The sequence below is a fragment of the Gossypium hirsutum genome, chromosome A09 (genome assembly GCF_007990345.1).
Source record: "Gossypium hirsutum isolate 1008001.06 chromosome A09, Gossypium_hirsutum_v2.1, whole genome shotgun sequence".
Taxonomy (NCBI): Eukaryota; Viridiplantae; Streptophyta; class Magnoliopsida; order Malvales; family Malvaceae; genus Gossypium; species Gossypium hirsutum.
The window spans coordinates 14,951,842-14,974,088 of NC_053432.1; the positions used below are offsets into that span (position 1 = coordinate 14,951,842).

A 22,247-nucleotide genomic window follows, 5' to 3' on the forward strand; every position below is an offset into this window, starting at 1 on the left:
GCTTGCATATTTTGAGTATGGCATGTATAGCATTATAATCATTTTGTATATATGGTCTTATGATATGGTTATTGAGTGGTATGGAAATGCTTGGTAATGATTAGCCATTGGAATGGCTAATCATGATCATATTTGGTGTTATGTATGCTAAATTACTAGCTAATCCATGGAAAACATGAAATAGGTAAAATTTACCATAAAATAGATTCAGACAGCAGCAGTGACGTGAGTTTGAAAAATCATTAAAAATAGTAGAGATACAATTAGATGGTGAATAAAATATGGAATTTAATAATTATGAGTCTATTTTCATATGGATGGAACAAAACAGGTATATGAGTTATATTTTATGAGATGTTTAAATTTTTGTGAAACAGGGCCAAAGCGATTTCTGGATCCCCTGTTCTGACTTTGGAAATTCACCATAAATTGTTCAAAGATAATTATAAGTCATGATTTATATTTACAGATTCCTTATTGAGTCTAGTTTTATTAGAAACAAATGGCATAGTCATTGAAACTCTGTATAGGGAGATATCTGATTCGTAATACACAGAGGTCAGAGCAGTCGAACCCTGAAATAGGGGAGACTTTAACTAATAAACTGTACTAATTGGATGGAGAAAAAAATTCTATAAAAAAAATTAGTAAATAGATATATGAGTCTAGTTTCAGGGAAAATTTACGGAATTGAATTTCGAGTTTCTTAACTCGAGATATGAATTTTTAAGCGACTATGACGCAGATTGTTAGCTTGACTGAAAATTTTAAAAATAAATTGTTTGAGCTGTTTAAGTAATGAATTAAGTCTGTTAACACCTCGTGTTCGACTCCGGCGAAGGTCTCGGGTACGGGGCATTACATTTGGTGGTATCAGAGCAGGTTTAGTCGGTTCTCGGACTAACCTAGCATGTGTAAAAGTTTAGCTATACATGCCACTGATCCATGATAGTCTGATGTCTTTCGACGCGTATCAGTACCGTCTTATTTAGACACGGTACTCTCCAACCGAGCTGCGCCGACGATGTTCAATGTTATGTGAAGGTATTTGAGTAAAATTATGATTATGATAAGTCTCGGTTAAGAAAAGTATGAATAAAAGTTTATGATACATATGTGATAAATATCCATATTTGCTTAATGCTCATACGATGTAGTGTATGTGGCTTACTTGATAAGATGAACGGAATAAATAGAAAGTAGTAGAGGTATGAATAAAGGTCATAATATCATGATACGAATGAAAATGTCCTTGTCTTGATTGGACGTTGAATGTTGATGAATGTTAATGATATACAATTTTTATGAGATAAAGGATTATAATGAAATGAACTTATCTAATTTAAATTGTTGGACTGAATTATATGATTGTAATGATATGTATATGATGATGCACGAAATGAAAGTTGTGATTGTGATGCAAATATCTATATTTGTTTGGCCTTATATGATGTCATGAGCATGAATTAATTTAATTAAATGAATGGATAAGTAAAGCTATCTAGAAAACATAGAATGTATGCATAAGTATATTGTCTAAATGGGACAATAGGAAAATTGGTGTAAGCCAACATGAATGTTGCATTGCCTGAATGAATGACATGATTTTGATGATGTTGCTATGATGATGGAAGTTGTGTCATATGTGTATGTATAAGAAAGTCGAGTCAGAGGTCCTACAACCCCTCCCCCTTACCGAAGTGGTACTTATAATGGAATTTCATGAGATTTGTATTGAACAAGTTTCCGGTTGAGAATCCAAAGAGTTCAGTGATAGAATAATTATAAGTATGATCAGAGATTGAAAATGAGCTGATAAGTAAAGTCAAAGTCAGTAAAGTATCAGATTGATATAAAGATTATTGGAATTATGCACTGTCCCAGTTAGAGAAGGAAATTCTCTTTGGTAAATCGAATTACTCAGGTGCAAGGTCGAGAAAAGTGTAAATAAAAAATTTATTCAGAACTGACCTTCTTTAGTGAATGGTTTAATATGAAATTTGTGATGGCAGAACTAGTTGGGGAAATGATATTTGAAATGTGAACTATCTGAGTGTGACAGTTATGACTGGACAGATTTAGCAGTCTCTTTTGAGATGTTCTATGTGTTTACCCGTTCTCAGAAATATTTCTATGGCTATTGATCTTCTGAAGAAATTCTTGTTATATGGGAATGTCTTCTAATTCTGGTGTTGGATGAAAGCATTGGTAGTCTGACTGGTTTATAATTTATATTGCTCTATTTCATCGGGTATTCTATTTCATTTCGTCTGATAAGAATTGATGAGAGAATACGTAAGATATTATGTTTCTGTTTCTTCTACTTGATGCTTCATCTGATATATATGTATGGGAAGATATATTGTTCTTGTTATATTTGATTCCAGTGGGATTAAATGATGTTTTCTTTTGGACTTTCTTTCTTTGAAGAATTATCAGGGTATTCTGTATTTTCTCTATGAGTTTGGTTTTCGATTCTCCGGTATAGTATCATATCTTGGGTTTCTTTATCCTGGATCTCTTTATTCTGGATTTCTTTATTCTGGGTTTCTCTATCTTGGATTTCTTTATTCGGTTTTCTTTTTATCTTTGTTCCATAATTTTTCAATTAAGACTCATGTTCGAAGTGCGTTCTTCAGCTCGTGATAATCATGTCAAATATGACTATACTTCTAATTTGATCTTGGTAATGTGGTGATTTTAGTATTGGGATTTTTTCTAATTTCTATATAAGGATTTGACATCAATAAAGGCATAGGTTGTAAAAGCGCGAGTTTCAGTCGGTATGGTGAATTATTTATTTGAAAGATTTCATGTGACAATTATGCCAGGATTATTTTTTCAAGTCTGATAATATAATTTCATTTTTGTACGGATAAAAGAGTAAATAGTCTGAGCGAGAAGTGTATATTTATTAAAAAGAGTTGGATATTAGTTAAAATCACTACGAATGATAAGGTTTTCATCTTGTGAAAGCTGAAAAGTTTATTACATGTTGACAAAGTTTGGATAGATAAGGATATTGGTAACCGAAGCATCTGAACTAGACTAGTCTACATTGAGTAAAGACTTCCTGACTTTCAGTAATGTACTGTTGTATGAATTGTGATGTGTTTCAAGACAGTGAGGTAATGTGATAGTTTAGAGCATTCGATGTTACATAAAATCGGAGTTGTTAAAGGGGTTAAAGCCGAACATTGGGATCTATCAAAATTATCCTTGTCAGTGTTGATATTGGGATAGAAATGAGAAGGATTATTCTTGAGGCCATATCAGAAATATTTCCATGGCGGAAAGAGGAAAATGTGATGTATCCTATTGTTAAAGGTTTGGCGAGATCTATAAATCATATATGTATTGAATGAATTCCTACTCATCAGATTCATGGAATTTCAGGTCTCTTTGATTGTTGGATTTCTTGGAATTCCGGTCTCCATTAAATCAAGTTGAGATCTGGGTTTTATGTCATGATATCATGGGAAACTGAGAAGGGTTGAAATTTTAAGAACAGTTGAGAGTTGAGACTGTAAGCTTTCAGATCATATGAGAAATTAAAGAGATGTATTGGAGGTACAGCCTAAGTGAAAGTTCTTCGGCACCGAATATGAGATTAAAAGTGAAGACCACTTTTCTGGTAAGATTTTCAGGGACGAAAATCCCTAAAGGGGGGGAGAGTTGTAATATCCTGATTTTGGGCCTAGTCGGAATAGTGGTTTCGTGACCACAAAATCTGAGATAGAAATAATTATTTTATGATTATTTTTAGGTCTATGATATGATTGCATGATTGTGTGAAAATTTCGTGAAGAAATTTTATGCATAAAGTGCTTAAATTGAAATTAGGGACTAAATTGAATAATTTGTAAAATTTGCATTCTAGAAGTTTCTAGTATGAAATTGTTTTGAAATATTAATTAGGAGGTCTTAAATAGCAATTTTACCAATTTCTAAGTCTATGGACAAAAATTGGACACGGATGGAATTCTTGGAAAGTTTAGTAGTAAGGGCATTTTGGTCATTTAGGGGTAAAATGAATTAAAATACAAAATTAAAAGCCAATTTTGCTCATCTTCAACCCCATGGCCGAATATAGCAAGGAGAAACCATGTCTAGGGTTTTTCAAGCTTCCAAGCTCGATTGTAAGTCTGTTCTAGCCTCGTTTTTAATGATTTTTACGTTTTTGGAGTCCCGGTAGCTCGATTTAGCTTATGCTAGCAATAATTTAACCTAGGGTTTATATTTGGAAAAATACCCATAGGTGAAATTTGTGTATTTTTTTGTTTTATGATAGAATATGAGGTTTTAAATTATGTTAGACAACTTGTGCTACTCGGTTTTAAGCGAAAACTAGCAAAAGGGCTTAATCGGTAAAAATACCTAATAGTCATAAGTACATGTTAGAGTGAGAATTTGATGTTGCCATAGAAGGGAAAAATGATCAGCATTCATAAAACATAATAAAATATGTTGAAGTTTAATTTACGAGCTTTGGGGAAAAAGTGTAAATATGCAAAAGTTTAGGGGCAAAACTATAATTTTGCAAAAATATGATTTTGGGTCAATTTGAATAATGTGAGTCCTAATTAGACTATATTTTAAATAATAGAGCAAGGAAAACTAAAATTCGGGCTAAAATAGGGAAAATACCAAGTTGTGGACGAAATGGTAAAAGTAGCCATTTTCGCATACGAGGTAAGTTCATGTGTAAATGTAGTAACATAATTGTCATTTTAAGCAATTTAATGTTGTTTATATGATATGATGCTGATTATTATCATGAAATATTATGCTTTGTGGTTATTGTTGAATAATATGTAATTATGTGAATTACTTGATGAGTATGAACTATCACCGAAGTATCAATTTCAATATTCCGTGAAAGATGGCAAAGATGTGTGATCGAGGAAAACGCCCGTTTGAACCTCAGGAATAGACTAGGATACAAGTGACATGTCACTAGGATATTTGGGCATCCGAACTCGTTGAGTTGAGTCCGAGTTCACTTATGGATGCGAATGTCTGAACTCGTTGAGTTGAGTCCGAGTTCGAGAGATGTAACTAGGCATCCGAGCTTGTTGAGTTGAGTCCGAGTTCACTTATGGGCGGGTTACATGGTAGCTTGGCTACATATGTGGCACTTATGTGCAAACTTTCCATGTATCCGAATTATATTCCGATGTGTTCAACGGGTAAAATTCTACTCAAATGGAGGAATACTCGAGATGAAAGGGACGTATTGGTAAGTGTTGTGAAATGAATACTTTGAACAGGTATGTACTTAACCCTCGGGTTGAAAACTCGATATAACAACAATATGGTAATATGATAAATGAAAATGTGATATGAATGTCTCGGTGATGATTATGCAAATGATGTTTTATGTTTGCTTATATAGTTGTGTTACTTGCTATTTGCATGTGAGCTTACTAAGCATTTATGCTTACTTCCTCCTTTTCATTCCTTGTAGTGTTGACAAGCCAGCTCAGAAATCGGGAACGGTCGGGGGCATGCTCACACTATATCCGTATACCATCTTGGCATAATGGCTTGCATATTTTGAGTATGGCATGTATAGCATTATAATCATTTTGTATATATGGTCTTATGATATGGTTATTGAGTGGTATGGAAATGCTTGGTAATTATTAGCCATTGGAATGGCTAATCATGATCATATTTGGTGTTATGTATGCTAAATTACTAGCTAATCCATGGAAAACATGAAATAGGTAAAATTTACCATAAAATAGATTCAGACAGCAGCAGTGACATGAGTTTGAAAAATCATTAAAAATAGTATAGATACAATTAGATGGTGAATAAAATATGGAATTGAAGAATTATGAGTCTATTTTCATATGGATGGAACAAAACAGGTATATGAGTTATATTTTATGAGATGTTTAAATTTTTGTGAAACAGGGCCAGAGCAATTTCTGGATCCCCTGTTCTGACTTTGGAAATTCACCATAAATTGTTCAAAGATAATTAGAAGTCATGATTTATATTTACAGATTCCTTATTGAGTCTAGTTTTATTAGAACAAACGGCATAGTCATTGAAACTCTGTACAGGAGATATCTGATTCGTAATACACAGAGGTCAGAGCAGTCGAACCCTGAAACAGGGGAGACTTTAACTAATAAACTGTACTAATTGGATGGACCAAAAATTCTAGAAAAAAAATTAGTAAATAGATATATGAGTCTAGTTTCAGGGAAAATTTACTGAATTAAATTTCGAGTTTTGGAACTCGAGATATGAATTTTTAAGCGACTATGACGCAGATTGTTAGCTTGACTGAAAATTTTAAAAATAAATTATTTGAGCTGTTTAAGTAATGAATTAAGTCTGTTAACACCTCGTGTTCGACTCCGGCGACGGTCTCGGGTACGAGGCGTTACAGAATGAGTTATGTAACACCCCTAACCAGTATCCGTCGTTGGAACAAGATTTCGGAATATTACCAGAACATTTAGAACATTTGTCAATTAATTTACATAAATTACTATTCACTTGCCGGGATCATACATGTCGTCCCTTATATGAACCTTCGAGGCCCAAAAAAAGTGTTGGAATCAAATCGGAACTAAATCTAGAACTCAGGGAATTTTTCGTGAAATTCCAAAAATTTTCCTAGGTGCAGGGCTCACACGCCCATGTGGTCTAGGGACATGCCTGTGTGGTCAAGCCGTGTACTACACACGCCTGTGTCCCTAACCCATGTAACTCTCTGACTTTTAAAGATGAATAAATTGAAGTCACACGCCCGTGTGCTAGGCCGCGTGGCGAATTTTTATTTTCAAAATTTAGGTGCAGTTTTCACACGGCCGTGTAACACGCACGTGTCCAAGGCGGTATCAACCACACGACTGAGACACATGCTCGTGTCTCAGCTTGCGTGCCCAATTCTGAGCATTTTGTTTCTCATTTTTAAGATACAGATGACACATGGCCAGACTACATGCCCATGGGACAAGCCGTGTGGACAAAATAAGGCCATCTCCTAGCCTCGTTTGTCACCCAAAACTTACCATTTTCCTGCACTAAAACTCACAAGCATATATCGACCAATCCAACATCATATTCACAAGAAATTTAACATCAATCATAAAGTATTATGTCATGCATCAATAAATATAAACTTACTCATGTCATAAACTCATATGCTAACACAATTTCATCAAACCAACTCATAAAAAGCACTTATATGATTATCAAAACATCACTTTAAAATAGCCAAACTTAGACCATCATTAGCCTCTCCAATGGCTAGGTTACAAAACAACCATTACATGCCATCATTGGCCAACTAAGCTTATACATGCCATTATACCAAAATGAGATTTCTATTTATACCAAAATGAGATAGTGGATAGTGTGACGACTGCTTCGCGAGCTTTGAGCACTATAAACAGGGTAAAATAAATGGAGTAAGCATTTTATGCTTAGTAAGTTCGTATAACGGGAAATAAACTTACCGGTCTTATTTATTAACACAAGCACACACATATTCCATCAATTTCGAGTAAGTTACCTAAACACATACTCTTATTCAAACAAGTTAGTCACATAATCTCATATGAATATCAAGTAAACATAGATGAGCTCATCACATTACAAGCTTCCATTAATTTTACCTTTCCACTCTTTAAGAGTCTTTTTCGTCGAACTATTGAAATCTCGATGGATGTTCGGGTAATATACACATGTGCAAAAGTACCCAGTGGGTACATAATGAAAAGGCAGACCCTTGAGTCGTACATTTTACCGTAGGATTATCAATCCAGGCTAAATCCTATCCGTAGCATATGCTCTAAAGAGCTTAATATGGATTACCCGTCCGGGCTAAATCCAATTTATAACCTAACTCAAGAGGGCTTACATTAGAATTACCCGTCCAGGCTAAATTCTATTTGCAACATATGCAATATTATTTTCAACCCATCAAAATTCAACATTCGACCGAAATACGATAATTTGTCCATATTACACAACTTAAAACTATTTCATTATGTATATATGTCATCTCACACATAACAACACAATCATACAATTCAATTCAATCATATTAACTTACATTTTTAAGTTACATGAACTTACCTTGAAAATGGTTTGTTTTTGAATTTCAACTAATCTTAAACCTTTTGTTTTCCTTAATCTAGTTCCGTAGTTGGTCTTTCAGGATCTATATGGATAAATTTAACTGTTAATCTATCACATTTCATATACATTTGCATTCTATTACATCCTATGTAAAATTACCATTTTGCCCCTATCCTTTTTAAAATTTCGATTTCGTCCCTAGGCTAAGAAAATAAAATTCATGAAATTTAACCCTCTTTCCAAGCCTAGCCAAAATTTATAAACAACACTTACAGCACACATTTTTCACAAATTTTAGAATTTTCCATGGGTTTTTACCATTTTTCATTTTAGTCCCTAAATCAAGTTTTCATCAAAAATTGCTTTGTAAAAGTTGTTTATTTATGAATAACTTTTCAATTTCTACCATAAATTTCTAATTTTCAACATATTCATCCATGACCCAAATTTCATACCTTGATAACTTTTCAAATTAATCCTCTAAATAGAGAGATTGGACTATCTCGGTTTCAAAAACATAAAAATCATTAAAAACAGGACTTGATTTCATACATTTTCAAGCTTGGTAAGTTGTCTTCCTCTCTCCTAGGATTTCCATAGAAATTTTGGGGAAGATGATATAAAATTAGATGAATATTTCTTTTTATTTAATTTCCATCGTTTAATTTTAGTGGTTTCCAATTTAGTCCCTTGCCTTTTCTAATTTTTCCAAGGATGAGTCATTAAAATATCTACTAACTCCTCTCCAATGGTCTAATTACCATATAAGGACCTTAAGTTTTGAATTCCATAGCTATTTGATACCTATAGCTACTAGAATCCAACTTTTGCATTTTATGCAATTTAGTCCTTTACCTAATTAACCACACAATCGATAAAATTGTCGTATCAAAAGTTTCATGTGACCTTCCTATCATGATGCCAACCATAAAATAAAATAAATTTATTTTTATTATTAACTAGGATTTGTAGTCTCGAAACCACTGTTCCGACTTCACCGAAATTGGGCTGCTACAAGTTATTCATAGGTTCTAGTGTTAGGGTTCCACTAGAGCTTTTAATAGGACCTTAACACCCATAGGTGACGAGGTCAATTTAAATTACCGATATTCTCTCATTTAAAAAAAATGAATGAATGAAAACATTAATATTATAATTTACACTTTTATAAATTTTAAATATTATCCATAATTGTTATAAGATACACAATCTATTACATATTAGGATTTAAAAAAATATATATATGGATAACTCAATACCTATGGATGTCAAGGTCCTACTAATCATTTCATAATAATTGACCTAATTGCAATAGAGCTTAAAAAACTTGGCCGCACAAATCATAGCTCGGCAGTCATTGATGTTGAGATTCCTATAAAAAAAACATATTATGAGAATTAACTTATATTAATATATAAATTTTTTTGCTATATTCAAATAAAAAAAAATCAAAGTTTAGATCATTGAAAAATATGATGCAATTAATCTAATATTTAAATAACTTTGTTCTACAATAAATAACTATTATTCAAAGAAGGTTTTTTGTGGTACCTAGATGGTAAATCTATTATACCTCAACCATTAACTAAACCTCTTAATAGTCGGCTTGGTTTCAAAGTGCTTTTAAATGTTTATACGGAACCATCAAAGCGGATTTCAAGAATAAAAAAATGTTAATGCAAATGAAATAGCTATAAGCAAATAACATTGATCCAAAACAAAAAATAAAAAGACAGATCTTGAAGATTTATGAATGGAAAAAGATGTCAACTTTACAAGACAAATCAAACTTTCTTTTTATCTTTTGCCCCTCGATACATTATATACACATGCTATGTATATATGAGCAAAAGGGGTTTAGATTACCCCCACATAGCATCAAATCTTTGATGAATCCCTGAGAAATCAAAATCCTGTTTGGTACAACGAAAAACTCGGCTTCATCATATATGTCCACCTACCGATGGCTTGCAATACCAATCTTGACATCGAACATCTGCAACTAAAATGGCAATAACTTGTTCCTAACCAGATGGCTTGCGGGTAGTTGCTTTTGGGGAGATAAGCACCGGTTCATTACTTGCAGCTTTCATTGCAGCAATCTCTTCTAACCGTTTCCATGTTGCTTCACGTTTTGATTTAACCTCGTTCTCTTGTGCTTCGTCTTCCTTAAACTTGCGCAAGCACTCCTCAAAGAGCTCAGGGTCAGTGGCGGAGAAAATCTTTCGGACGTTTAAAGTCAAACTCTCCACTGCCTGGTTCCAGTGGTTTCTTGCGTTCTTCTCCAAGGATGGGAAAATAATTGGAAGTATAACTTTCCGGTTCTGTCTTATTAGACTCTCGATATGATCATTGTTCCATAAGAATAAAGCCCTCTCTGCCACCTACAAACAAATTATAAACACAAGGACATATTTCATGCTAGCATAGCCGACTCGATACAGTTTCACATAGCAACAATGTCCAGATATCGCCAGACAATAAAGCCTTTAACTCATATTGATGAGTTCCCCTTGTTTCAAAATTCAATTCACTTATCTAGGCATATTCTGTTAAGGGACATTCATACGGAAAAGAAGCTAAAGTTGCAAGTAGAGAAACGAGGAAATCCCTACCTGAAAATGGGAACTACTCAAGCAACGGCCTATCTGACGGAACAAGGGTACCATGCAGCGTTGAAACTCGGCAGGTTGTGTGGCTTCTAAAACTTCCTCCAGTTCACCTAAGAACATGACTTCTTTCGAGCTATTTGTGATTGGCCAATACTTTAGCAACCCCCGTATAACGGTTTCGGCAAGCTTGCAGTCCTTCTCCACGAATTGAGTAATGCAGTAAGATAACTGCTGGTGGTACATGGGTATACACTTTGGTTTATGAAGCGGTATCAGTGCACGGACAAGAAAGAGCTTATGTTCTTCCTTCAATGGCAAAGCAAACCCATTGATTATACTTCCCAGTATTTCTAGAAGCTCTGCGATTCCGTTATGTTTTTCAGTTTCGAAAATAAAGCGGTAAAAGATGTTATTGATTGCCTTCCTGATGAATGGACGATGGACCATAAATTTTCCGTAGATACGATGCAGAACGGTTTTAAGATACTCCCTTTCTCTGGGGTCCTCTGAATCGAAAAGATCTAACAGCCTTAGAACAAAAGAATGATCAATATACCGCTTGGCCAATTTTGCATCTGTCTCGGGTGATGCCACAAATCTCAATAGAAATTCATAAACAACTTGCAAATGAGGCCACGCAGGGTCCATCGAGGGTTCTTCTTCTTCCAAATCAAATGCTTCTAAAACCTTGTTCTCACGGGGCTGAGATGTTAGCGCTCTAAACAAATTTACAGATACCATCTTCACGATTTCTTGCATAACAATCTCCGAGAATTTTCCATTAGCAGATGAAACATAATCCACAAGCTCATGTAAGGTTTGCCGCTTGAGATCCTTCTCTTTGAGGTTTTTTGTCGGGTCAGTGAAGTCAAACACGATGCAACACAAGTTCAGTTTTCGGATAAGCAAGTTCTGCTTCTCAGAATTCGGTACATCTCTAAAACTAGGTAAAGCCTCAAAAGAAGTGGTAACCATATTCCCATTCAGTTTCGTATTCACCACTTGAGAAAACTTGTTACCTTGATTCAACCCAGAATTTGGAGAACTAGAGCTGGAAAAGGACGAACTGCTAGAGTTTGCATAGCGGTTACTAACTTGATCACTGCTTCTTGAACTGGTAGAAGCATTTGATGATGAAGTAGAGGTTCCTCCTCCCTCACGATTGTCACTCGACTTAGATGGTTTCCGTGGGAGCCTATTAAGTATTTGTTTGATCATCGTAACTTAAAACCTCGATATGAAAAAGAAAACCCCTCAAAGAAAATGCAGTATCATCATACTCGAAGTGGACAATGAGTCAACCCAGCCATAAATATGGGACTCCATCCTCAATAAAATGAGTTATTACTCAAATTCCTCAACAGAGAAGCTTCATTGTTTGCCTTAACAACATCAACCAAACTTCATATGTTGAAAAAAATCTAAAACACATAAAACAAGTCCAAGATAGAGAACATCAATCAACTAAAACAAAAGCCCCAATTAGCAAATAGATGGCAAAGCATGCATCACTTTGAGATATAGATAGATAGATAGATAGATAGATAGATAGATAGATAGATAAAGAAACCGTATGCCTAAAACAATAAACAAAAGTACCCAATTTGATCACCCATTAAAGCCATGAAATTCAGCTAAAAGCTTTAATTTTCAGGCTACATAACTTTAAAGAATGAAAAGGGGCAAAGAATTTCCACCTGTGTTCCCCTTGGCTCTATTTTTCCGTAGCTTCCAAAGATTAACAAAAGCATTAAGGTTGACCGAAAGGTAACAAGATCTGGGTTTGATCTTAAAATCCCAAACAGCATTTTCCAACAAAAGCAACCTACAAAATTATCCAAAAGAACATAACCCAAAATAAAACTCTAACTAATATGAAGAAAGAAAAAGAGCTTTGGTGCAAAACCAAGAAAAGGTGAGGAAACAAAAATATGAACAAAAAAAAAAGAGGGTAAAATCTGTCTACTTACAAAAGAGATAGTTGAGCTACTCCTTTCTTTCTCACACAGAGAGATAGAGATTTTAGAATTTAAAGAAAAAAAAATGAGGGATTTAGGAAAAAGAAGAAAAACATCATCCATGAAACAACCTTTGGCTGTTGTTGGTGGTGTTTTAGTTTTCCTTTTTTTCTTTTCTTTCTTTTGTGGAAAATAATTGTTTAACTTAAACCCATATCTCTATTTTTTTTTATTTTAGTAAAGATTTAATCTTTTTCTAAATCTTCTCAGCAAAATTTCATTTTCAATCTCAAAGCTCACACTTTTTTTTCACTTTTGATTTTCTCCCGGATGAAGATGGAGAATATTAAAAATGAGAAATACAACAAAAATGATAGTTTAATATTCCCACGCGCTACTCAACTCGAGTGGTAATTTTTAAAGACTTGACAGATCCATTGTTGTCCACGGTTATCATCTAAAGGCCAAAGCTTCCATCTTTTCTTCCGGCTTTAGCACAGTTTTCCATTCTGGTCGGGCAAAGGACCTCACGTGCACTTTGGCGCGTGCCGTAGAAACTATAATGTATCTTTTCTTTTTGTATTTATCTTTTGTGAGCTGTTTAAAATCATTACAAACTTGAATTATAATCTTAGATAGCTTACAACATTATTACCATTAAAATTTTCTTCAAACCTTTCATTTCCCTTTAATATGTAAAAACCCCAAACTGTTCATCTCACATAGATGAAGGTTTATAAAGATATAATTTATTTAAATTAAGGTATAATAACAAATGCAGCTCCTAAAATTTATATTTTTTGTCATTTTGATTCTTTTCTTTTTTGAATCACTTTGGCTTTCAACTTTTAAATTTTAGTTAAATTGTTAAACTTTTAATGATATTAATGTAGCAACACATGTGACAATCTACATGTTATATTTTTTGAATTTTTATGAAGTATACATAGACTATTACAAGGGTTACCACATCAATATCATTAAACTTCTAAGTGTTCCATCAATTTTTCCCTCCAAAAAATAAATTGATTAAATTTTAAAGGTTAAGGGATTAAAATAATAAAAGAATTAAGATCAAAACAACAAAAGAAAATGTTAAATTTATCATTATAACTTAATTAGTCTTAAATATCAAATAATTTCATTTTTTTCCTGTACTATAGTTGCAATGAAACCCTTCAATAGTATAATTATTAGTTTAGTTATCAATTGAGATTTTTCTCATTTGATAACTATTGTGATCATAATTATGAAAACATAAATTTAAATACCTTTAAGCATGTTTTTCGAAAATCATAAGTGGAACTAAATATTATATAAAAGGAAAATAAATCCTGGCTTTGACTTGATTTTTTTGAACATGTATGAAAAGATAATTTTTTTTAAATGTTACGATTAAGTTATCTAAAAGACTTTGTTGAAATACTATTTTAATTCAAAATTTTAATTGAAACAAGTTTTAAATTTTAAAAACCAAACTAAAACTTGATTATAATTTAAGAAAATCTAATATACTTAACCCTTGGAAAGGTATGTATCGCAGGTACTCTTTGTTTTCTTTTTTTTAAATTAAGGTGTTTACCGCCAATAACAGTGATTAATTCCTTCGCTACAGGTACATTGAAAAGAAGTAATTGCAGGCCCTGAAATGGACAACAACACATTAATCTAAAACTTACAAAGTCAACAAAACTCCTTTGCAAGCAAAGCAATGAACGTCATCTATAACTTTCTGCATACAAAAATTGACAACAACATCTAATGAATTTCGCTTTTAAAACATATCATGATGTTAAAGGATAAGCTAAATAATCTCGATTTACCTTTCATAAATCGAGAAACTTCAACGAGCCATCTTGCCAAAGTACCTGTCAGTACCAAAAGGCTTGCATTGTGGGCAAAAATTATATAAATTTTCTTTAAACTTCAGTTGGTTACAAAATAATCGCAATAATCAAGGCTTCATCGTGGATCTGTCTCTCAAAAGTACATACAAGCATCGTGTTGAACAACAAAGCAATGGGTGAGTGCTGGACATCCAAACCAAGGACCCAAAACCAAAACCATATCCGAATGGAATTGTCCAATCCCTGGTTTCAATGCTCCATCAAAGCAGCTTCTGTTTCTGAAAGTGGAGCTGCACAAAACAAACCTCCAAATCAAATACGACCTCATGAGGAGGTAGAAAACGAACAAAACTCCGCTAAAAAAGTGGAACCATGGTGGCATTAGATTATTACACACTTATAGTACAGCGCCTACATCGAGGCTATATAATAGTATTAGTTTTCAATAAAAACAACATACCGAGCAAATCCTCATAAGTATCGGCTAACAAGGACATGTCCATCAGCAAAGGAGGAGAGAAGACCTGATCTTGAGCATCATCCATGTCAAAAAATGATTGTCCATCAGAAGTTGCAGAACTTGAAGCAGCGGCAGAGAGAAATCCATTTACTTGATCGTAATCATTAAGAGAATCTAGATTGTTCAACGTTTGCGGTAAGTCATCATAGTTATGACTCCCAATTCGACCATTACTGGCATGGCTATCGAGCAAGGAGTTGTCAGTTTGAGTTGAAAATAATCTCTTAGTCTTTATTAAGCTCACTTTATTTTCCGGTCCCCCACAAGAAAAATTAGTTGACGAAACAGGTACGAAGAATTGTTCAGAACTTTCATTAGATTGATTGTCCCGTGATGACTCTAAATTGCAGGATGGCGTTGACAATGCAGCTTGCCTAACAGATCTTTTTAAATTCTGAATATAAGAATTGTCACTATCTGCAACATTAAAGGAGTTAAATTACCAATTCTCTTTCAACTAATAAAAGAAGATGCATTAAATCAATAACATGAAGGGAGACAAGTGGAGCATAAAAGAAGCAAACCTTGGGGTGGGTAATCTACATGATTGTTTACAGATGGCTGTTCCACTGAGTTCCTTTCAGAAAAAGTATCAATTTGATTGGTCTGAGGAGCAAATGTATGTTGCTTCTGCCTGTTTCCACCTTTTCCAGCTGAATTTGGGGTTAGGGGAGCTCGCTTTTGCATGGCTCCACCTTTTCCAGATGAATTCGGGGTTAAACTAAACAATTGTGGAAGCTTTAAAGCAGGAGGACTAGCTGAAATCTTCTCAAGCTGAACAGTAGACATTTTTGAAGTAATGTCACCAACATCATCGGAGCTACTCTCCTGCATGATCAATAAAAATATCGTAAAAATGAAGCACAAGCTCTAGAAGCACAAGTATCCAAAATTTCAAATAATTTCAAATGCTTGCATAACATGAAAAATTGATGGAACATTATTTACCAAGGTCCTTCCACTGCTCTGAGCTTGAATAGGTGAAGAGGCTTGACCACGATGTTTGGCCATTGTAGGTAAGTTGGAGGAAATGCTATTTACTTTCTCTGTACAGTCTGATATTGACTTCTGGATTGCTGGAGCAACTTCCTTTAGTTGGTTAATAAGCACCTGCATTTGAATCGTATTAGAAATTTGTACATGTCATCTGGAAAAGATCAGTATCTAGAGTCGACAAAGATATGCCAAAAAGACCCTTTAGAGAGAACTTAGAAACCTTTAGAGAGAACTTAGAAACCATAGAAGCAATTTATAAACCCACAAAACATGCTCGTATGAAGCAAAGCAAACTAATATATTCCCACTAGATTCTACACATCCACTGTGGGTGAAAAAAAATAGAGAAGTAAAACAAAAATACACATATAAATATCTCTGCTGGCATATTTTTATTTTTATTTTGCTGTAATATTTAATTATTTCATTTCAAAAACTGATTTGTCTCTTGACTTGTAAAACCAACTCAATCAGAAGTTCTAATAATAGAATAGATTTGGTCAGTTTTCAATCTCCAAATAATTTAAGCTAAAACTTTTATATATATACCAAATTTTGGTGTTCTACATCATCAAGAACTACTTAACGTGCAATGGATATATCACCTGAAAGCTAGCTAGGTGTTGCTGATGCTCAGCAAGAGTTGCAGCTAATGACTCAGCATGTCCACTAGTGCCACCATCATGTGCACTTCGTAATATATCAGGACCTTCTCCATTATTAGCTTTTGCCTGCAAAGCAATAGCAATACCATTATTGCATACTAGCATCTTACTTCAACACTGATAATTAGCAACATGAAATCCATAATTCCATAAAAAAGTTAATCATAATTTTGAATTTCTAAATTATTTTTCAATACTTTAGAAGGCGCAGACTAAAAATTGCTCATTTCTGATATACCATAACAGATTTCTTATTCACATCTCAAAAAGATGGAAAACCTTAATTGAAGGACTTTGTTTATCACATAGAGGTTTTGTTCATTCGAAGTAGAATACCCAGCAGAAATTTCATTGCCACAACTTCAAAATTAATGTTGAAAAAACTGACGTATTATTAATACCATAAATTGGAAAAATATCAAATTAATAATTATGTGCTACGTATTATTAATACCATAAATTAGAAAAATATCAAATTAATAATTATGTGCTATATACCATTATGGTATTCAGAAATTCAGTAAAGTTCTGGTGGCCAAGTATTAATACAAATTAAGACAGCTGACCGAACAGAAACAAAATAAAATAGCATACCAGCTGTAGTGACTGTTTATGAATGCGCTGTAATGCATGTGTCCAACGTCTGATAACTTCTGCTACATCAACAGTCTGGTGGATTCTCCCACCTCTATCATCTACCCGAGAATGTGTCTCTTCTTTGAATTGTGTGTGAAATCCATCATTCTGTTCTTTGCCATCTAAATCACCCGACTGAACGGATAAGACATCTGTAGGAGGAACTTGTGAACTCTGATCCATAGCTGAAAGCAAAGCAGACCCAGATATGCGATACCTGGAAAATGATATATATGAAAAGGGGTGAAAAAGTGTGCCATATGCACTATTCAGATTGACACGCAGGGGCAAATTACCTATGCTCCCGATGAGATATCAAATCCTCGATAGGTCCTGAAGCAAGAACTTCATGCTGACCTAGACATATAGGTCGATAAATCAAGGTTATGAAAATCAAACAAGTTAATGAAGAAATAGATGATCGTGGCTTATTCATGGGCACTTACTTTTACGAGATAAAATAGACTCCCATAAGCGAGTAGCCTTCGAAACCAAATGAGAATTCTGACTTGAAGTAGAGACGAGATCATCCCATTGCTCTCCTTCCAACTTCACTTTGTTCCTTAAGTCATGTAATTTTTCCAGCTCTTGCTGCAAATAAGCCTAAGATCCAGGTTTTCTAAGTTAAAGATATTAAATTAAAGCCATCCCTTAATAGCAAGAGGGATTATATTGATATTCAACATAAAAACTCAAAAAAGCATGCAAATAAGTAATTAACCGTTATCTACTTACCTCCTCAGCGCAAAGGCCACGAAATTCTGCAGTCATTTCATGAGCCAAATTAGACCACATAGCCTGTCTCTGCACTGCTGTTTCAGAATTTTTCAAAAATCTCCTCCTTTCAAGTGCTATTCTAGCCTGTTAAAAAACAAGCATGTTACTTCATAGATATGGAAGATCTAATAAAGAAAAGCACTTTGAAAAGTAAATGCTCGGTGTATTGAATGATGATTGATGATAAGTGCTGTTACCATACAAGAAGTGAACTATGATGATATAGGAAAAGTAACATAGAAACAACCAAAAAAACAAAGCACAGACCTAATATAAGGAACTTCAAATGTACTTCATACGAAAAGTTCATAGAGAAGCATTACCTTTGTTACAGGAAGTAGTGTGGCCGCATGTGAAAATGCAACATCAGTCAATGGTGCAGGCAATGGGTTAGAAGCAACATCTGCCGCAAAATTCCTTCTATGAAACTCTCTCAATGCATGCAATGAAAGTTGCCACAAAAGCTCAACAAATCTACAACAAAAAACATAAGAAAGCCTAATGTGAGAATGAATTAACAAATTTCGTTAATGAAGAAAACCTACCCGTAAATAAAACAATTCAGGCTTTTTGAATCTTGCACTGATATTCAGTGCCAATAGTAAACTATCCACTCTGATGAACCAAATGCAATTAGAACTAAGTAAAAGAGGCAAGCTAATCATATACTTTTTTCCATTTTGCTGGATTTTGAATTTTCTTGGGAAATCAAAGAGAAATTAACTACTAACCTCGGTCCACAGCAAGTAGCAAGCGAAGAAACCCTCGAATTACTCCTCGGTAGAGCTCCTTGTGCTTCCAGCTCAGTAATTATCCCTTGCACAACCTAAATTAACAACAAATAAATAAAATTTCAACAAAACAGTAAAATTCAAAAAAGAAAAAGAAAAGAAGAAAACTCGAAAAATCAACCTTTCGAAAATCACGAGATTGCGCTGAGTCAAAAATCGGCCAAACTCTATCGAAATCCTGAAAGATCCGAGAGCAAAAAGCCAAACTTAAAACCAATACGGACCAGATCAAAACTAAACCGAATGGGAAAAAAAAGGAATAGGATCATTACTCTGGCGGATTGAGCGGGGCCACGAAGAGAAGAGAGGATGAAGTAAAGAAGCTGTTCCCCTAATTTAGGGTTCGAATGACGGAAAAGTCCGACCCGAGGGGTTCCGTTCGAGGCTCGGAGTCCGATTATGGATGGATCCAAACCTAAAAGCAAGCAATTCGTATACATTGCGCTTTCGAGCTCTATCTCTCTCTCCTTTTCTCTATCCATTGTCATCTCTCTCTCTCTGGGGAAATTTTCTTTAGAAAATAAAAGAAAGGATTAAACATTGAAATTTAGACATGGTGAGTTTTTAGTAGGGGCGTAAGTTTAAATTTTATAAAGTTGGGGGACTTTGTTTGGAAATTCGGAATGGGACCGTAGGGATAAAGTGAGTCACGTTTAGCCGTTTGAAATTGATGGAGACTAGAGACATAAAGTGAAAGGGCCGATGCTAACGTGCGCTGGTGAATAAAAAATGAATTCCAGAGTGACGTGTTCCTTAGGGAGGCTAACGTGCGCTAAACCGTTGCCGGCCTGCTCTGAAAATGTTTAAGGTGGCAGCATCCGGTTTTTTTGTACGTCCCTTTTTTTTGTTTTGTTTTTACCTCGTTGTTCGTTGGATCATTCAAATTTTATCTTCTTTTTTTTTTTAAACTTTCCCAGTTATATATATTATTACAAGATCAAAGTTTGAATTTTAATTTTAGAGCTAATAATAAAAATTGCCTCTACCACAATTTTATAATTTTTATAAGAGCAAGGTAAGTCTGTTATTTAGAGATTAAATTTGAAATTAACAAATTAACATTGTGGGTGTAATTTAATATATTTATATTCTAACTTACTTCATTATAATTATACAGATTATGATAAAAGTGTTACAAATAAGGAAATAAAATAAAATTATCATAGGTGGATGATGCACTAAGCCTTGATTATTGCCTTTTCCGTAATTCAATGCTTTCGCAAGCCAATGACTTTCTTTTGCTTAGCTTGAGTGCAAAAATTTAAATTGCTTGAAAGGCGAAAGAATGAGTAGAAAGAGGATATAGAATATTGTTAATATTCTCAGAAAAAACCTTTAATACTCTTTAAGGACAACACACCCAATTTTTAATTAATAAAATTATTTACATTTTTTTGAACCAAAAAAAATTATTGTTTAAACTTTTTTATATTATTTTCATTTATTCACTTGGATGGTAGGTGAGCTATTGAGAGCCTTCAGAAAAACCCCAAACTTAGCCTTTCTTTACATTAACGGCAACCGTTTAGCCCTTGTTGTTCAGTCTTGTTCTTTCGTTTCTCCTCCGTCTACACTCCATCTCCCCCACCTTCTTCGAAATCTTTCCCACTGGTTTCTGGTTAATCTCTCTGCGACTTAAGGCAACCATCGTCTCTCTTCTATTCCCCCTCCCTCCATCGATGCATCCTGGTCTCTATAATCTCATTCTTTATTCTCTTTGGTGATGATTGGCACCAGTTTGCTTTAACCGTTCGTCTTTGCTTTTTTTATTTTTTAACAAGTTCTAATTTGTACTTTTCACCTTTGTCTGTTCCTCTTTACTTATTCCTTACTCTTAATCTTATTTCACGATTATGATTTATCATCATATATATTTAAAGCTGGTAAAATAGGCCAAGCCCAAAAACTTATCCATGTTAATTTGAGTTTGTAATGATCTGAGCCCAATAAAATTTAAGCTTTGAAACTGATTTAGTTTAAGCCCGAGATAAGTACAACTCAAAAATTAAAAATACCCAATTTCATAATTAAATGGTCATAATAAACATTAATAATTAATATATTTCTATGATATTATTTGAAATATAAATAAATGATAAATCTTTATTTTTTTAAAAATATATATATAAGCATAGCATATTTATATTAAAACTTTATTAATAGAAAAAATAATTATTAATAATTTTCTATATTAAATTATAAAGTTAAATAAATTTTTAAAAGTATTAATTTAAAATAAAATATTTTTAATACTATAGTTATATATGTATAGTAGATATATAAATTAATAATTATTAAAATATATAAAAATAAATTTTAATGATAATTTAATAATATAATATATAACTATTACCGAAACTGAAATCGATTACTTAACTTGCCCTTAAACTAATATACTAAATTAGTATATTACTAATACATAAAATAATATTATAATATATAACTTTTATTAAAAATATTAATACATATATAACTATTGTAATAATATAAATTATAATAAAATATATGGTGTCACATGATATTATAATGTTTAATCATCAACGCATATATATAAACTATTAATAAATAGTATGATACGATACAACATTATGTAACATAGTAGGTGAGCTAACTTTTAAATGTAGCAAAAGTATAGAGACTTAGAGCATGTTTCAATCGATATAATAATAAATAGTAATATATAATATGTACTACTATTATATATAACTATTATTATGATATAGATTATAATAAAAGATATAATATTACATACTATTATAATGTTTAATCATTTATGTATGTATATAAACTATTAATATATTATATAATATAGTAAAAGGGCTAACTTTTAAATGTATGAAAAGTATAGAGATTTAGAGTAAATTTCAACTAGTATATTAATAAATAATAATAATTAATAATTAATATTAATGTACTACTATTATATATAACTATTATTATATTATATTTATAAATTATAATAAAAGATATAGTATTACATGATATTATAATGTTTAATCATTGATACATATACATAAACTACTAATATAGTATACACTATATGATATGATATAGCATAATATAATATAATAGGAGGATTAACTTTCAAATGTACGAAAAGTAGAGAGACTTAGAGCATATTTCAACCAGTATAATATATGATAATGTATTTGAACAATGAATAAATAAATAAAGTTAATTTCACATTTTACTATTTTTTTTTGTCTTTCATGTTTTGCATGTATAGCGAAATTTTGACAAGCAAATATTAACTCATTGATTATCTAAGTTCAAACTGATGATAAGTGACACTATAAGAACATTTAAACTACGATAAAGACAACTTACTTCAGAAGATAA

General features: G+C 33.0%; 2 protein-coding genes across 2 annotated transcripts; both read right to left on the reverse strand.

Moving 5' to 3' along the window:
- Positions 1 to 9,831: 9,831 nt before the first annotated feature.
- Positions 9,832 to 13,041, reverse strand: LOC107888709 (serine/threonine protein phosphatase 2A 57 kDa regulatory subunit B' theta isoform). The gene is made up of 4 exons (XM_016812886.2): positions 12,689 to 13,041; positions 12,416 to 12,543; positions 10,722 to 12,139; positions 9,832 to 10,490 (listed from the first exon to the last, which is right to left on the reverse strand). The coding sequence occupies exons 3-4, from the start codon at positions 11,934 to 11,936 to the stop codon at positions 10,131 to 10,133; spliced, it is 1,575 nt and encodes a 524-aa protein (XP_016668375.1). The 5' UTR covers positions 11,937 to 12,139; positions 12,416 to 12,543; positions 12,689 to 13,041; the 3' UTR covers positions 9,832 to 10,130.
- Positions 13,042 to 14,567: 1,526 nt separating this feature from the next.
- Positions 14,568 to 19,469, reverse strand: LOC107888708 (AUGMIN subunit 6). Its single transcript, XM_016812885.2, has 13 exons — positions 19,181 to 19,469; positions 19,030 to 19,086; positions 18,849 to 18,943; positions 18,441 to 18,591; positions 18,076 to 18,201; positions 17,787 to 17,943; positions 17,637 to 17,697; positions 17,299 to 17,557; positions 16,645 to 16,770; positions 15,992 to 16,153; positions 15,568 to 15,871; positions 14,984 to 15,460; positions 14,568 to 14,813 (listed from the first exon to the last, which is right to left on the reverse strand). The coding sequence occupies exons 1-13, from the start codon at positions 19,394 to 19,396 to the stop codon at positions 14,773 to 14,775; spliced, it is 2,232 nt and encodes a 743-aa protein (XP_016668374.2). The 5' UTR covers positions 19,397 to 19,469; the 3' UTR covers positions 14,568 to 14,772.
- Between the last annotated feature and the right edge of the window lie 2,778 nt (positions 19,470 to 22,247).

Bases quoted from the DNA above. Each gene is read 5' to 3' on its own strand.
- LOC107888708 (XM_016812885.2), bottom strand. From the start codon at position 19,396: ATGACAATGGATAGAGAAAAGGAGAGAGAGATAGAGCTCGAAAGCGCA. The intron at 18,944-19,029 runs GTTGATTTTTCG...TTGTTAATTTAG, and splicing joins AATCTCGTGATTTTCGAAAG to GTTGTGCAAGGGATAATTAC. The intron at 16,771-17,298 runs GTATGCTATTTT...ATTGCTTTGCAG, and splicing joins ATAAACAGTCACTACAGCTG to GCAAAAGCTAATAATGGAGA.
- LOC107888709 (XM_016812886.2), bottom strand. From the start codon at position 11,936: ATGATCAAACAAATACTTAATAGGCTCCCACGGAAACCATCTAAGTCG. The intron at 10,491-10,721 runs GTAGGGATTTCC...ATTTGTTTGTAG, and splicing joins TGAGTAGTTCCCATTTTCAG to GTGGCAGAGAGGGCTTTATT.